At 42.0% G+C, this 17491-nt stretch overlaps 1 protein-coding gene across 1 annotated transcript in view; it reads left to right on the top strand.

The window, feature by feature from the left end:
* Nucleotides 1–10666: 10666 nt before the first annotated feature.
* The window catches only part of NHS (NHS actin remodeling regulator), a 52941-nt gene continuing 46116 nt past the window's right edge, over nt 10667–17491 (top strand). Inside the window, exons 1-2 of the mRNA XM_036304251.1 lie at nt 10667–10847; nt 16517–16650. Of these exons, the coding sequence (XP_036160144.1) occupies nt 10667–10847; nt 16517–16650 (315 nt within the window). The remainder of the gene's footprint in view (nt 10848–16516; nt 16651–17491) is intronic.

The following is a 17491-nucleotide window of genomic DNA, read 5'->3' as shown; positions in this document are numbered from 1 at the left end:
TCCTTATTTTTGATGAGTATTATCTTTTTCTATACTTTAACTTGCAAACTTTTAAAACTGCCAGTGTCTCTTTAAGAGGCGTGGGGCTAATAAAGCAAGGGTTGAGCCAAGCTCCTATTCCTCCCACTCTGATTTAAACTTAGGCATGAAAGCCTTGAAAATTGGAACAAATGTGTTATGATTTGGTGATGGGCTGGTCATTTTCAGTCCAAATTGCTAGAAAGCAAGTACTTTATCACTAACATTATGTCCCCTCTGATAAAGCTAACTTCATGGTTGATCTAATTATTAGATTGAGCTATCAATGTAGTTTTTGTAGAGCAAACCAGCTGACTCTCACTAATTTATGATTGTTCAATCAAATACCTATCTTGTAGCCTTGATCTCTCATTCTTTAAACTAGTGCTACTCAATATGAGGTCTGCTAACTGGTGGTGATATCAGCATCCTTAGAGAAATTGTTCTTTACTCTCTGGGCTGACATGCTTCTGGAATCCTAAAATAAAAATGGCTGGTTCCTGAGAGAACAGTGAGAAAGCGTGGGATATTTTTCGGTGGAAGGACAAACTGATAGATGTCATAGGCAGCAAATCATTACTGAGAGAGATGAAGGGTTCAGCAGCCAGGCTGACTGTTGGCATGGGAGAAAGAGGTTGCCAAGGGAAGTGCATGGACCCAGGGTCAGGAGACCTGAGCTTTACTTCTGCCTCTGCCAAATATCAGCTCTGTAATCTTGGGTCAAATCTTTGAACTTCAATACATGAGAATAGTGGCCTAAACAGTAGTTTTCAATGTGCTGACTGCTACCAGAACAAGAAACACATTTTACATCACAACCCTGCATACACACACATACATATACTGTACACATGCACACACATGTAACAGAAACAATAACTTCATAAAACAATACTTCATGTAGTGTGCTTTGGTATTTTTCTATTTTCTTCTATTTCATTATTTAAAAAATACTAGTCATTACCTGCTGAATGGATTTAACAATCCACTAATGGGTCATGCCCTGTAGCTTAAAAAAAGCACGCAACTCTATAATTTCTGAGGTCCCTTCCAGTGGTAGTATCTAATGACTCTGCTAGCTGCCTAAAAGGAATTTTCTTAAAACAATAGATGAACTGTGACAGATGGCTACATGCTTACATTCTGGAGGAAGTGCATGGTGTATAACATGGCAGCAGAATGACCTGAAGATAAACAAGTAAATTATAAACTGCTTCCAAGGAGTTTACAGTTCTGCAGCTCTGACAGTGACTCAGAGAATTAGGATCTCCAAGTCATTACACTGAATGCTGCCCAAGTCAACAACATCAGAGACTGAGGATCCGAACTGCCAGAGAAGTCACAGACTCTCTGGTAGTGGGCAGCCTTCTTTTCAGTTTTCAGATTGTCAGACACCCGCCCTCCTACCACCACCACCAGAGTGCTCTCTAGTGGCCTCATCTTTGTTTATACATCACTTATCAAAAGATAGGAAAATAAAGAAAAAAGAAAAAGAGAAACTTGTAGAGCTCCATACTTTCCTCTTTTGAACTTAGACCCCAATCCTGGCCTCTTGGTCTTCTTTTGTTTCCAGTCCAGGAAAGGGAACTAACCTTTAGTAAGCAGTAAGATGGCAAGGACTTGATCATTTCATTGGATCCTCAGAACTGTTCTATAAAGGTTCTAGGATTCCAACTTAACAGAGGAGGGTACAGAGGCCCAAAGAGTTCACTAACTCATCCTGGATCCACTGCTGCTGTGATGAATCCCCAGCTTCCATCCCAGAGCCCAGGACCATTCCCCAACTGCATCCTGCCATAGCTTGAATACAAAGTCTTTCAGAGTGGATGATATAACCTCACTTAATTTTGGTGACTAGTAGAAATAAGAGTCATAACCAGAACACAACAGGACTCATGACTCAGAGAACAGAAGGTCCAAATCCTCATTTGTAAAGATGGGGAGTAGAATCCTGGGAATGTTTGGTAACAAGCACAAGGGCACAGAGCAGCAAGTAGAACCCAGGTTTCTAGTGATCTTTCCACAGAATGTTGGACATTAAAACAACAATATCAGTAATAATTAAACAGTACTCTGGTATTTTGTTTTAGAATATGGAGAAATATTTCTATGGGAAAAATAAATAAATACACATACATTTTTCATTCTCTGGGTGCTGTAATGTTTCAGTGTAACCAAAAAAATGCAGGTTTGGCTGTCTGCTGTAAGGAAAGCCAAACTTGTGAGATAGATACTGGTGAAAAAAGAAAGAGGTTTTATTCAGGTGCCACCACCTAGGAGAATGGTGGACTCCTGTCTCAAAGACCATCTTCCCTTCCTGCTCAAGGCTTCTGCTTTTCTTATAGGGATAGGGAGGGGAGGCCTTTTATGCCCATCCAATCATCTTTCTAACTTTTGGTGGGCTGGGTGTAAGAATCGCCCCTTGCGCCATCTTGCCAGTAGGAGAGTCTCCCTGCTGGTCTACAGCAGCAGAGAGGGGGGCTACAGGACCCCCGTCAGGAAGCCTGGAGTTGATGCTGCACCCCTCCCCCCATGCTGGACACAGTGCCTGCACATCTGAGGGAGCCAGTTGGAGTCCACAGGACACCTCTGGATCCTGGTGTGCTGGGGTCCTCCTCTGTGGAGAAGTATGTTCCTGCAGCCCACCCCTCCAAAGTTTCCAGCCAGGACTGACAGCTGCTTATGGTAACATCAGGACACTGAAACTTGTCAGGAAGCTTAGATTTTTCTGATGCTGAGGGGTCCACATTGGATGCTATATCAATAGTGGTGGACAAGTCAGTATTATGGTCCTACAGACTAGGAAACCCAGCAGTAGGGACAGACTGGGAACCTGGCTATGGTGTTGGGCTGCTCCACAGGTGGCAGAGCCTTTCTCCTCCACACTGCCAAGCAGAGTGGTCAAGGGGCTGGTTGCCAACAAAGGAAGAGAGGCGGGAATAAATGGTTTCACTTGGTGAAATTCCCTCCCTAGTTCCCTAACAAATCTGAGGACTCATACAGCAGCAACAGAGACCCTAAGTAGATTTTCATTTTGCTTACCAAACTGATAACTGCTGAGGATTATCTTATACATAGCAGGGATCCAGGGAACAAATCTGTGACATATCTGTGACACTGACTATTTCAGATGCTCATTAATATGTTAATGTGCTAACACACTCCCTGCTGCTTTCTGTCACAGAGCATCAGAGTGGATGGTTTGTGGAGAAGTATGTTCCTGGCAAGACAGCTGTGTGATGGGGGGTGGGCGTGATAGGTTGAAGGGCAGGAGGTTAACAAGGTGTATGTGGGTAGTTAATCCTGTAAGAACTCCAAGAACATTTTAAAATATCTCTTCCCTCCTGCCCTGGCAGATGTGACTTGGTTGGAGTGTCATCTTGTACACCAAAGGGTGGTGGGTTCTATCTTGGTCAGGGTCCATAACCAGGTTGCAGGTTTGATCCCTGGTTGGAGTGCATGCAGGAAGCAACTGAACATCTTTCTCTCTCACATCAGTGTTTTTTTCTCTCTCTCTCCCTTCCTCTCTCTAAAAAATCAATAAAAAATAAAAATATCTTCCCTCTCTTGAAGAGATAGAAATTCCATTTCTGAGTAACTTTGCAACTTTTTCTGAAATTTTCACCCTAGGTATTATTCAAACTTTGATTTCAGCTGTCACCTTCCCCCTTTTAAAGTCCTGAGAGGCTGGGAGAAGGAAGACAATGTAGCATGGGTAGAGAGCCAGTGGCAGGGGTGGAGACTTGAGGTAGAGAAGCTTTCTAGGAAGAGAGGCCAACAATAAACAATTTTTTACTTCTCCCAGGGCTAATAAAGCTTTAAGGGAGTGAGAGGCTCATGAAGCCAAGAAAGGCAGTGTTGAACAAGTACCAAACCTAGCAGGGCAGGGAGATACTGGGGACTTGAGAGGGTTGGGGCAAGATTATATCTGCCCCTGAATTTTACCCCTTCCTAACAGTTCCTAAACTCAAGTATCCTCCTGCCCTTAAAAAAGGGCCTGGCCTTTCCAAGAGAGTGGCAGCCATTAGTTTTCCTCAACTTCCACATCAGCTCATTTCAGATGAACTCAGTGACCCATGCTTTCAATACATCACTGTGAATCAAGGTCTAGACAATTCCATTATCCCCAGAGCTCAACAGGGGGAATGAATTAAGTCCAGTCTATAAAGACTTCACTGCTCTGTAGACATTTTCTACAATGTCATTTTCTTCCAGCAGTTTGGTGTTTGCGGTGCTGTTTGTGTTTCTATAATATGACAAGTCTACTGGGCACTTTTTGAAAGATTCACTGAGTTCTTGGTTATACCTAATACTATGGGTGAACACAAAAAGTATCAGTTCAGAATCCTTTATTTTGATTTTGAGAAGCACTAAATACTTTTATATGGCAGACATCCCACTTCACCCCACTCCCCAATCAGCCTTATCTTAGGCAAACTTATTTCAATACTAGAGGCCCAATGCACGGAATTTGTGCACTGGGTGGGGGGGGGGTCCCTCAGCCCGCGTGCTCACTCTTTACTGCCTGCCTGCTCGCTCTTTACTGCTTGGCTTGCTGCTCCTTAGCACTGCCACAGGGGCTGGAGAGGCTCCTGCCACCGCCACTGCGCTCACCAGCCATGAACCCGGCTTCTGGCTGAGAGGCGCTCCCGCTGTGGGAGTGCACTGACCACCGGGGGCAACTTCTGCCTTGAGTGTCTGCGCCCTGGTGGTCAGTGTGCATCATAGCAACCAGTTGTTCTGGTCATTCTGCCGTAACTGTCTCTGGGCTTTTATATATATTTAGATTGGTTTTAGAAAGCTACTTGCTTAGAAACCAAAGATAGTTTTTAACCCCAGATCTTCCACTTGCCAGGTATGCGATTTTGGAAATTTACTTACTTTTTCGGAGTTTCTGTTTCCTTATTTGTAAAATGGGAGCAATATTTTAATCCTTGCATTATGTGACAATGTTATGAATATAATGAACTTGGCTTAGAGCTTAGCATATGGCTGGAGCTCTTTGCAAGAGCCTATAGTCTTGGACAGTAGAAATGATACTTACACATAAACTTTTTTTCCTGCTGTAGGGGATAAAAAAAAGACACATAGCCCTATTTCATATTGCAACCCATACCATTATCTGTCCCTTTCTTGGAGAGCAGTAACAAAGGGAGGACAGAAGGACAACTAGGTAAGGCAGGTGACTGGCTCTAGGGAAATAGATAAAATAGTGGGAAGGTGTATTAGTTTTCTATTGTCACATAACAAATTACATATTTAGCAGCTTAAAACAACACCCATTTATGATCTTGCAATTTCTGTGGGTCAGTATTCTGGCATAGGTTAACTGGGTCTTCTGCTCTGGGTCCCAATGATCTGCAATCAAGGTTTTGGCTTGGGCTTATTTCTCATCTGAGGCCTGATGAGGGGGTCTATTCCAAGTTCATTGGTTGTTGCCAGAATTCAGTTCATTGAGATTATAGGACTGAGACTCTTAGCTCTCAGAGGTTACTGACCATTACTTGTCATGTGGCCTTCTCTACATTGTGGCAGTTTGTTCTTCAAGGCCAGCAGGAGAGAGTCTTTTCTGCTTCTTATCTCTTTTTAAGGCATGGGTGGGAAATGTCAGGCTCATGGGCTGTATAAGGCCGCAAAATCATTTGGTCTGGCCCTGCCAAGGCAACTGCAGATGGGACTCGAAATTATATAAATCTAGAAGCTTTTTTCATGGGAACATAAATTTATATTCAGTGAATTATATTAAGGGAATGATGTTATAAATATCCAAATGGCCCTTTGCAGAAAAAAAGGTTTCCCACCTGTTTTAAGGACTCACCTGATTAGGCCAGATACATTCAGGATACTTATATCCTTTTTGATTAACGAAGTAAACTGAGTAGGGATCTTAAAATCCCTTTTGCAACGTAAGGCAACATACATAATTTACTGGTTCTACCTAAACTCAAGAGCAGGGGACTATACAGGATATGTACACGAGAGGGCAGGAATCTTGGGGCTATCCTAGGATTCTACCTACCACAGAGTGATTCTTGGATGTATCCAAATAAGCAGGGGAGAAATCTTTTTGGTTCTCTTTGTATCATATTTATGAGAACAAACATTACTGGGAGTACTAAGCCAGCTGTATTGCATGGCTTAACCATGGTGAAATTGTTAAACAGGGAGAAAAGGGGACAGGGTGAACCTGAAGATTTGGGACAGCCTTGCAATGGCAATGGTAGAGTGAGCTTATGAATGAGTGAATTCAAGTTTCGCTGGACTGTTACTTAGGGAAAGGAATAGATATTTTAAAGAAGGAAAATGAGATAGTTTTCCCTGGAAGAGCTCTATTATTAGTGTCTGTCTGTTTGCCTCTGGTGGACACATAATACTGTTAATTCTCTATAGCCAAAGGACAAAACTGAAAGCAAAGTCATTACAGAGTTTTCCTTCCCTTCCCTAAGAGATAAACATTATTGTAGCCACTGATGAGTGAAATTTTCACTTGTTAATGCATGGCAGGAATCTGTTATTGCTTCTCAGCAAATAAAGAAAAATACCAGGGAAGAGGTGAGGATTCCTAGCCCTGAAGGCTGTATTGTGAGAGCTGGTTCTTCCCAGGAACCATAACTTGGCTGCCCACTCTGGAGCTCACATATTAGTCTTTGCATCTGCAAATCCACAGTCCCTGAGCAGCAGGCAGTTTAGCAGCCCAGAAACTCAGAGCTGGCCTGCCCAGTAGGCACAGTAAGAATGTGTTTAGGGCATCAAAAATCAGGGGCACCAAAAACTGCTTTTTTCAAATAACCTGATATTTAATAAGAAAAGATAATTTTGCTGAACTTCATTACATTTATTTTACAATATGATAATTTATTCTTTAATTTGAGACCTACTGCAAAAAGGTGGAGGTGGACAAGTAGGGAGTATAATCTTTTTGGTGTTTGTGGCCTTTAGAATCTAGTGGGCTTAAGCAATGCCCAGGGAATTGTATAATGAAACAGGAAGAATCTGCTAGAGATGACATCTTCCAACCTGTTGCTTCCAGGTAGAATCATACCTAAACCATTTTCACACAGAATCAGAAAATGTGCACTCCATGTTTTGTTCTGTGCTATATCCCAGCACCTAGTTCTGTGCCTGGCACATAATAGCTATTTAGAAAACATTCCATGTGTGGATGGGTGTTTCCATTTTCATCAGTTTCTTCCCCCATGTGGCCCAGTCTCCCTTCACTCCCGAAAGATTCCAAGGAATAATCAGATAACATTTTGTGTTTCTCAAACTGCCTGTTGATAAAAAAAATAACCCAGGGCCACTTTTCAAATACACAGATTACTAGGCCTCTCTGTGGGAAACTTTGGTTTAAGAAATCTAGGCTGGAGCCCAAGAATCTGTGTTTTTGATAATTACTTCTGATGAGTCTTCATTTTAGATCAATATTGAGATAAATAGCAGGAGCTCAGCTCTCACCACACAAAGATTGAGGAGCCACAGCCACTTGATCCAGTTCTGAGAGAGTGAGGGGCTGTAAGAGTTCTGGTCTGTTCCCAAGTCACATGGGCCCAGCTCCAAATCCTGGTTCCTCCCTTCCTAAAGGAATGGATCTAGGAGAGGAAGTACTTGGAAGCCCCTCTATTTTTGGGACTGCCCACTGAACTTCATGCCTCGTCTTTCCCCTAGGCAAGCTTTCTGTTCTGTCCCTTCTCCCAGCCACAACTAGCATATTAATTCACAGCCACCTCTGTTGGGTAGGAGTTGACCTCTGCATCCAGAAAGAAGCTAACTTTTTAGTCAATCTTGGTCACTGAATCTGAGTGTCCCTCTGATGGTGGCTAAATAAAGCCTCTGTTTTTAGCACTCCCCTTTACTTTACACTTGAGAAAAGGGAAGATCTTATCCACATATGGCCCGCTCTTTCTATCCCAAGGCCTCCCATACCTCATCTGATGCCTGAAGAGGCTGACTTCTCACTCAGCAATTCCTCCTAGGTTTTCTTATCCCCAGGACCTAGTGACTCCTGACTGGTTCCCCAAACACTTATAGTTTCCAAGGAAAGGACTGAAGTTTTAGAGTAGCTCAAGGAAAAAAGTTGCTGCTTTTATTCTTGGCTCCACAAAACTCTTTCCTAAAATACTATCTCCTACCCAGGAAGATGATCGTGGGATCTCTAACCCTTGGGCTTGAATTCTTGGCAATTAAATACAAAGAAAGGATAAATCTAGGTCAAAGGGAGTAATCTGCTCTGTAGCTGAAGGTGAGAGAATATAACAGACTATTTATTATTATGGTTGGCTAATACAATAGCCACCTATGGCTATTTATATTAATTTAAATTTTTTAAATTAAAAATTTAAAAGTACTTAATAGCCAATGTACCACATTGAATGGCACAGTTATAGAGAGCATTTCATCAGCACTGTTTCAGGGGCATGGCATTGCCCTTTGACCCTGTCAATGTGGTGTTTCTTTAGCATCTTTGGAAATATGGCTTTGTTTCTATTGGTACTCTTTGTGGGTATGATGCATTATTCTAGAAAAACACACTACTGATGACTGAATTAAAACACAAAAGCAAAACCAAAAATAACTGCCATAAATGCAGTAGTTGGAGGGAGGTACATTATCAAAAGGCTGCATTTTCCCCAGTTTTCTTTTTTCTAATCCCTTTCTGCAAAAGCATTCTTCCTTCTTTTTCATTTACCTTTCTGTTCTATCTGTAGAGTATCTTATTCTAGGTATGGCTTCTCAGACAAAGTGAAATGGTAGACTTGACCTCAAAAAGAAAAGGATCAGAAAAAAAACCAAAAGTCTGTTTAGGGCACAGGAATACACATTTGGGCAGAATGCCCCCAAATCACATACCAGGAAAAAGGAAAAGAACCAGAAAGACAAAATGAGACTGGGAGGAGCTAATGAGCCCAGGACAGGGGTCTAGTCTGGAAAGTAGGTCTGGAGGGTAAGGCAGACTGGGCCAGTGCTCACAATTCCTGAGGCTAGCAGGCTGCCCAGGTGCTCAGGAGTTCCTTTGTGCAAGAATTTCCTCTTCAGAATCCTCCCTCTTAGGAGCAGCTTCTTCCATAAGAATTTGCCTTCAACTCATGAGTGATCACCATCCTAGACTCAGTGTGTACATGAAGAAGATATAATGGGTTAATTTCTGTGCTTTGAGGAAGGAGGCCTCCATCCCTGATCTCTTGGATGAGTTGCAAGGACTGTGCTCCTCTCCTTACCAGCACTGTCTGTGGTTTCTCTCTCTTAACACCCATACCCATGTAATGGGATCTTTAATGCTTGTGTTCTCCCCTAGGTGAAACTAGGGAGACTGAGTAATGCTTTGAAACATGGCAGGCAATGAGGTTGGCAGGTCAAAGGCAGGATAAGGTTTAAATAGTGAGGGTCAGGAGCCAAGGTTCACAGGAGACAGAAAGCAGGGCAAGCAAGGGGCAAATTGAGGTGGGCATTAGGAGCAGGTGTGTAGAACTATACACTGAGTGGCCAGATTATTATGACTGGCCAGATGATTATGACCACCCCATCAGTACTTTGTTGGGCCACCTTTTGCCTTCAATACTGCAGCGATTCTTCTTGGCATTGACTCCATGAGATGTTGAAAGGTGATGCGAGGAATCTGACACCATGCCTGATGAATAGCACTGTCCAGTTCTGTGAGATTTGATGGTTGTGGAACCAGCTGCCTGATGGCCCTTTTAACTTCGTCCCACAAATGCTCAATTGGATTGAGATATGGTGATTGGGGGGGCCACCTAAGCAAGGTACAGTCTCCCTCATGTCCTTGAAACCACTCCTGCACAATATGAGCACCGTGGCATGGCGCATTGTCTTGTTGGAAGAAGCCATCTCCATTGGGATACGCCATCAACATGATAGGATGAACTTGATCAGCAACGATACTTAGGTATGTTGTGCTATTCAGACGTTTATAATGGTCTGGCCCTCTAGCAACTTCAGCACGAAATTATAGTTAATTTGCCTACAAACGTCAGGTGGTCATATCAATCTGGCCACTCCGTGTATATAGTTCTGCAGCCCTGCAGCCAGAAGACTGGAGATGGGGCAACTTTTTGGACTCATCCCTGAGGCTTTTCTCTGCTTTCTTGGAAGGTAGGACCCACCCCCCACCCCTAAGCATGGCTGGCCACAGGCTTGTCCAGGTTGATCACAGTACAAAGTGAAGGTGTGGATAAGAAGTTAGCTGGTTGCCAAAACCGGTTTGGCTCAGTGGATAGAGCGTCGGCCTGCGCACTGAAAGGTCCCAGGTTCGATTCCGGTCAAGGGCATGTACCTTGGTTGCGGGCACATCCCCAGTGGGGAGTGTGCAGGAGGCAGCTGGTCGATGTTTCTCTCTCATCGATGTTTCTAACTCTCTATCTCTCTCCTTTCCTCTCTGTAAAAACTCAATAAAATATATTAAAAAAAAAAAAAAAAAAAGAAGTTAGCTGGTTGGTGTTCTGGGGTTTCCCATCCCTTGGAGGGGGGCAAAGGTTGTTCCTCTCTGTATTGTAAACTTCAAATCTTTCTTCAGTCTTGAGTGAGTTCCCAATGTGAATGCAGCAATCAGGACTTCCACTCTACCTGGACTCCGCCCCTGCCCCCTTCCACCCCAGTGTCTGCCAAATGCACAGTTTAAAGCTACTGATGTATAATGCCCCATTTCCCTTTTTGTCTTGCAGCTGTCTCCAACCTGGACATTGAGAGTAAGCTGAGCGTGTACTACCGTGCACCGTGGCACCAGCAGAGAAACATCTTCCTCCCGGCCACGAGGCCACCCTGTGTGGAGGAACTGCACCGCCATGCCCGGCAGAGCCTGCAAGCCCTGCGCAGAGGTAATTAATCCCAGGCTTGGAGGGCTTTTCAAGGAGAGAACTCAGAGAATGTCCCATTCAGTTGTTCTCTCTCCCATTACTCGCAACACTTCCTTTTGTTATAGCAAGTATTTTGAAACACTCCCTTTTCTAACCTGAAATGAAATCATAGATAATATAAACTACCTATACACATAATTAAAAGTAGCATTATGGTCTAAATATGAAAATAAACAGAATTTAAAAGGAAAATATTTATTGTGATAGTAATACTTGCAACATGCAAATGCCTGGGCATGACTACACTAGAACACATAATGAAGCAGGGTTTACACCTATCAAAGTAGCTTTGAATTAAAAACAATCACAAGTCATTCTGAAAAAAAAAAATTATTGGGGAATGAAGGGGTTGAGGGGTAAGAGGACACACCATAAACACTGGTGTATTCAGAGTACATGAAACATGATCCCCAAAACCACACACACCCTTGGATTATAACTAAAAGGGATTTAGGTTTGATTCAGAAATAGGTTCTAGAGTTTCCCTTTACAAGAAGTTCTGGCGGGATATTTGTGGGACTTGGGGCACTGTTTCATTGTTCAGGACTGTCCTGTACATTGTACATTTTACATTGTACATTGTAGGACAGCTGTCATCCTTGGCTCCTGTCCAGTCATCAAACAACCAGACCTCTCCCATAGAGCTCTTCTGCTCCTGCTGAGAATCAGTGATCTGGTCTATTCTACAGTGGAGCACGTGGAGGCCTAGAGATGTCAGGAAACTTGCTCAGGGTCACATATAGCAGGTTAGGTACAGTGCCAGGACCCAGACCTGGGCCTCCAGACCTCCAGCCAGAGCTCTTTCCCTCTTCACTATACACCGTGTTCTAGGTAAATAACTAAATATTTCTATTTTGGTTTCTCTCACAGTCCTGAGAAAGCTGGACTTAGGCACATAGCAGTTAAGGTAAAAGATACAGCCCTTTCTTACACTGGTTACTTTTCAATGCCTTAAAATCATTTTAATTAGGACAAGGAGATTACAATCTGGTATCATTCTCTTAGAAACTCCTAACTTGGGTATCAGAAGTTCGCATGTCAGCTTTTTTTGGCCTTTATATTTGTGCTATGGAGAAGATAGTGCCTGTACATTCAATGTCTTTGTTCCACATTCTTAATGCTCCTTTAAAAAACTGTATCTTGCCCTAATCGGTTTGGCTCAGTGGATAGAGTGTTGGCCTGTGGACTGAAAGGTCCCAGGTTCAATTCCAGTCAAGGGCATGTACTTTGGTTGCAGGCACATCACCAGTAGGGGGTGTGCAGGAGGCAGCTAATCGATGTTTCTCTTTTATCGATGCTTCTAACTCTCTATCCCTCTCTCTTCCTCTCTGTAAAAAATCAATAAAATATTTTAAAAAAACTGTATCTTGCAAAAGTATTAATATTCAAATAAAATATTTTAAAGTCACTATCAAAATGGGGAAATAAATTGACAAATGTTGGTTTCAGCTTATTTTTTCCACATATGTATGACTTCTCCCTTTTCTCCAATTCCTAGTCATTTTCCCCTTTAATAAAAGAGCTAACCTACTGATATCCCTAACACAATTGTTTCTCAAAATTCCCCTTGGTTATTATTAGTAGACACTGTGATGCTTACAATGAAGAATGATGATCAGTATCCTCTAGAAAGAAGTATCTCTGGAATTTTTATTATTTCTTTGATATTATACATGGCTTAAAAGGCCTTCTTTACCAAATTTTTAGTGCAAGCCACCTTCTGGAAATATTCCCTAAAACTCTTGCCATTCCTTTGCAGGTTGGATTAGACACCCTTCCCATAATATCCTGTGCATCTTACCATCATGTCACTTATAAGCTTATATTATAACTAAAAACCTATAGGCCTATCTTCCACCATTACTCCATGAGCAACTCAAGGGCAAGGATATCTTACTAAATTTTTTTTTATTCCAAGCATTTAACATGAATGTGACATATAATAGGTCCTCAATGGATGTGCAACTGAATGAAATTCTGCAGAAAACTGGTTGAGCATTGAGGGCACAGAATGATGACAGGGAAATGTGATCATTCTCACTAAATACTTTCTTTGATCCCATCATTAGAGAGCTCGAGTAACATTAGCCCTTTAGCCATAATTGTTTTTATCCATTTATTATTATTATTCATAAATCAGTCTTGATTCAATTTTTTCCAGATTCAACCAGATAACTTTAAGCTGTTCATAGCTATCATATTTCACTGTGTTGTCAGGTTTGAGCTTAATGGCATAACTGAGAAACAGCAAGTGCCAATATCAGTTTTCTGTGAACTTCCTTCTAGGGGCTGAGAGAGGGATGTGGGGGCTCGTGGGGTTTGGAAGGAAGACCCTGGAGCTGCATCTTGCCTCCACAGACTGGCTGGCTTTGTGGTTGTCTCAATAACAAATCTTGGGTGTGGTGGTTTTAATAGCACTGCAGAGAGCCATAAACAGAAATTATAGGCATCATAGAATTAAAAACATGCAGTGTAGAATTAAAATTAGAAAGTGAGGTTTTTTTTTAACCTTGTCCAAGAAACACAGCGGCTTAGCAGTGCCATCAACAGAATAGTACTTCTGCCATCTGGTGGCCATGACTAATTCTGACCTATTAGACAATGGCCTTGCTCAGCAAATGCTGCAGTGAGTTTCCCTGTAGATTTTCTATTTGGACAGCTGGAATATCCTGGCTTCCACCAGCGGGGAGAGGATACTGAAGCTATAAGGAGGGAGCTGGAGTATTGAGATCAGAACCTAGAAATTGGCTGCATTCAAGATCTGTTCAATAGCAAACCACTCAACAATGTCTGTTGAGGGTCAGACATTGTGATAAACCTGGGATTCAGACAGCAATAATGTTATTGTCCCTGCCCACAAGGAATTCCTGATCTAGTTAGGAAGATAAGTAACCAGGTAATTTCAACATTGTGATATGAGGCTCAGAGAAAAGGCAATAATTATGTCATGGAGCTTCAGGGAAGGCTCCCCAGGAGAACTAGCATCTTAATGTATTTCAAGTTATTTAGAATCTGTTTCCTCTTTTTCCTCCATTTCTTAGCAATTCTTTATACTCAGAGACAATAATGGCTTTGAGTAATGCCATTGTTTATGTTTGTAAGATAGGGAGAGATTACTAGATGGCTAAAAAGAGATATTTATATTTTATATTTCCTTTCCTTTCAAGTTGCAGGGCTAAGGTTTAAGTTCCATTTACCTACAGTAATAAGAACCAAGGGTTGACTGTAGTGTCAGGCTCTAGTAGACAAATGTTCTCCCCACCCCACCACCAGAGAAGAGCATTATCAGGGAGCCATTAATCTAGCCTGCTTGCTCCCTGCCTAGGGTTAATGAAAGAGATCTATTTAAGAAAGTGTAGGACGGAAGCAATTGAATGGGAAATTGAGTCAATGTCTCCCTCCGGACTCCTCCCTTTCTTCCACCTTTTCCTAACTATTGACACCTGTATTCTATTCTTCATTATGAATTTAAGACTGCCAAAGCTTTCCCTTGCACTGCTCATTTAGTAAAAAGCCCACTGTTTGCTTGTAGAGAAAAATGAGGGTGGTACTGGAGGTAGGCACTGTAACAAAGAAGACATTTATCTAAAAAAATGTAGTTCTGTTTCCTGATAAACATTGGCTGTGAAGGCAGTTTAGCTAAGACTAACTACATGGTGATGAAGACTTTTTCTGTTTGCTAATTGGAGTCAACATTTGACTAAAGAATCCCAAGAAAAGGAAGATGAGGAATACTACCATGTTTTCCTGCCACAAACAAAGTCAGTAGTTTAGGCAGAGAGGCCCACAGATAGCCAAATCAGACATAGAAAGAAATATGAAAGCTCAAGAGTGCATGGGTAAATTTAGAGTGTAGCACACTGACTACAGTGAAGAGGAAATGGGGCTGGCGTTAACAAAGCCAGTGGAAACAGGCAACAGGACCTAGAGAAGGTCCTACCAATTAGTGAAAAAGATAGGGGTATGGAGTACACTCTAATATTAAAAGACTAGACTTTGACCAAAGTATTAATTCATTCTACCTTTCAGTCTCTCAACAAACATTTATTTAGACCACACTACATCTCAACCTAAATAAAATGTAGTCTCTGCCGTCCCACTAGTGATAAAGGCAGGCATATAGCGATATCTTGATTTTTATTAATACAGTGATAGAGTGATCAGGACTTTGGAGAAAGGGCTTACTTCTGATGTCACCTGAGAGGATCAGTATAGTTAGTTCTGTTTCCTAACATGGGTAAAAAAACAAGTAGTGTCTTATGAGCTGTCAAATATACTATATTCTATTATCAATATTCAAAGAATTAGAATGTGATAAAATATAATTATAATTCAATATTATAAAACCTAAGCAGTCTTGCTCTGATGAGTGAGAAAGTATGTTAGGGCCTTACAGTGCCTATAGATTAAGTAGTGGTAAAGAGCAGGGTCCTTGGGCCAAGTGTGTACCACTGATAGCTCGGCCTAGCCTCCCTGAGCCTGTTTAGGCATCTGCAGAAGAGGTGTGATGTCAGCACCTACTTCGAGATGCATATAAGAGCTTTAACAAAGTGTCTTTGGCATAGGGCAATTGCTCAGTAAATATTGGGCATCATAGTTATAATTATTGATGTTCTGAGTAATGGTGATTTTAAATAATAGAAGGGATGATTAAGAAATATGCTGTACCAATATGTACCTTCGTCATGATGTAGTCATGAGATTTCAGGTCCTGGGCATGAGTATAGGCTAGTTTTTGGCAGGTGGAATGGCGTTTGGTGTGGCCAGTGTGTTAGGCTGGGCATGCCTTGGGGCTTATTTAAACACCCAGAAAGCTAAATGGTTCTCTTAGTGTCTCAGTGATTCTTGCTATGAAGTCAGCACCATTTCATCCCACATATGAAAATTTCTTGGCTTTGCCCAGTGGTAGCTTTATTCCTAAATCAGACAACTGTTGTCATTGAGAGTTCTTTACTTTCCCTAGGAGTCCAGAGTTTCAAAGCCCTCTGAGTGTTATGGGTGACAGGGCTCAGGTGACTGAAATTGTGTGCTGGTTACAGGCTCTCTAAACAAACAAACAAAAGTAATAAAGTAAACAAAAAAACCAAAAGCCCTGACAGATAGTTCTCACCAATACCTGTGATATAAATTCTCACACTATGGCCTATTTCAAGCTACCAACAGTTTAAAACCTAGCTTGTAAAATTCCTGAACATACAGCACTCAGCACCCCTGAGCCTATATGAGCTGGTCCAGCACCTTCGAGATGGCTGTGAGCATTTATCCCTGGCACTCCCTGGGTGTCTCTGGCATGTCTGTGCCACCACATCTTCCACCATTGTTCTGGATATATTTTGCTCATGTTGTTTTGAAATGAAGCACATTTAGAAATATGCTGCTTTTTCCAAACTCAAGATTGAACCATTTTGTATGAAGATTATGAGATGGACCCACTGAAATGTAAGTGTATAACTTCATATTAATATGAAGTGAAAGTTTAGTTCAGAACCATTCTGAAAATCTTATTTGATATACAAATGAACTAACTTAGCAACTCACCTTTCTCCAGCCCTTTGCTCAGCCTCCCATCAAGACAAGAGACATTGAAAATGCGAAGTATGTTTATGCATTACTGCTTTTTCTGCCCCTAGAACATCGGAGCCGGAATGATCGCCGGGAGCAAAGAACTGCTGTGCCCCTTTCTGTAACTGCTCCTCCATTGCCAGCGTACCCCCCAGCTCACAGCCAGAGGAGGCGCGAAATTAAGGAACGTCACTTCTTAACGGTGAGCTTTGTGGCCAGCTGGCAGCCCTGTCCTTGCTCATCAGGAAGCAGGAGTAGGTTTTAGGAATTAGTTTCCCTCCTAGGGAAGGAGACTGGGCTGCCTGAGAGAGTGAATCATGTGCATTTGAAAACAACTTAATTTCCCCCCTTTCATTCCTGAAAAAATAATGCCTCTTTTTTTTTTTTTTTGCATAGAGTGGGGATACAGATATATATTTTTTTCAGTTCCTGGTTGTATAATGCAGTAAAGCAGTAACAGTTAAGGAATCTAAAAATCAGAGGTAAATTTTACTTCAAAACCTTCTTATGCACACAAACTGAAAGATTTAGGGCAGGTTACTTACCTTCTTTGCCTTCAGTTCCCTTGTCTGTAACACGAGGATATTAAGTGTACCTAGATTATAGTGTTTGCAGGTTAAATGAGACAAGGCATGAAAATAACTTAGCACAGTGCTTGGCATGGAGTAAGACCTCAATAAACGTTAACTACTACAACCACCACTATTATTCCTAGTCAAGTGAGAGTTTGGCTGATTCAATGGGATGAGCTGGGAGAGAACTTAAATGATGTGTTAACTTTCCATTTGTGCACAGTTCATTTCATCATTTCATGCTTCCCCATTCTATAAAGGAGGCTAATTCTTCAGGGTAGCCAATTACCAGAGTGATGTCATCACCAAAGGTGATTTCAGCCTTGCCCAGGTGGCTGTGGCTGTAGCTTAGACCAACCCCCAAGTATAGATCACAGATGATGAAGCTGAGCACAGCTCAGAACATCTGAATTCCCCTGCAGACTATTAGCAGCCACTGCACAAACCATCGGCCCAGATGTGCCTTCTGGG

This window comes from Myotis myotis, unplaced genomic scaffold (assembly GCF_014108235.1).
Source record: "Myotis myotis isolate mMyoMyo1 unplaced genomic scaffold, mMyoMyo1.p scaffold_m19_p_4, whole genome shotgun sequence".
NCBI lineage: Eukaryota > Metazoa > Chordata > Mammalia > Chiroptera > Vespertilionidae > Myotis > Myotis myotis.
This window is presented reverse-complemented; position numbering and strand designations above follow the sequence as displayed.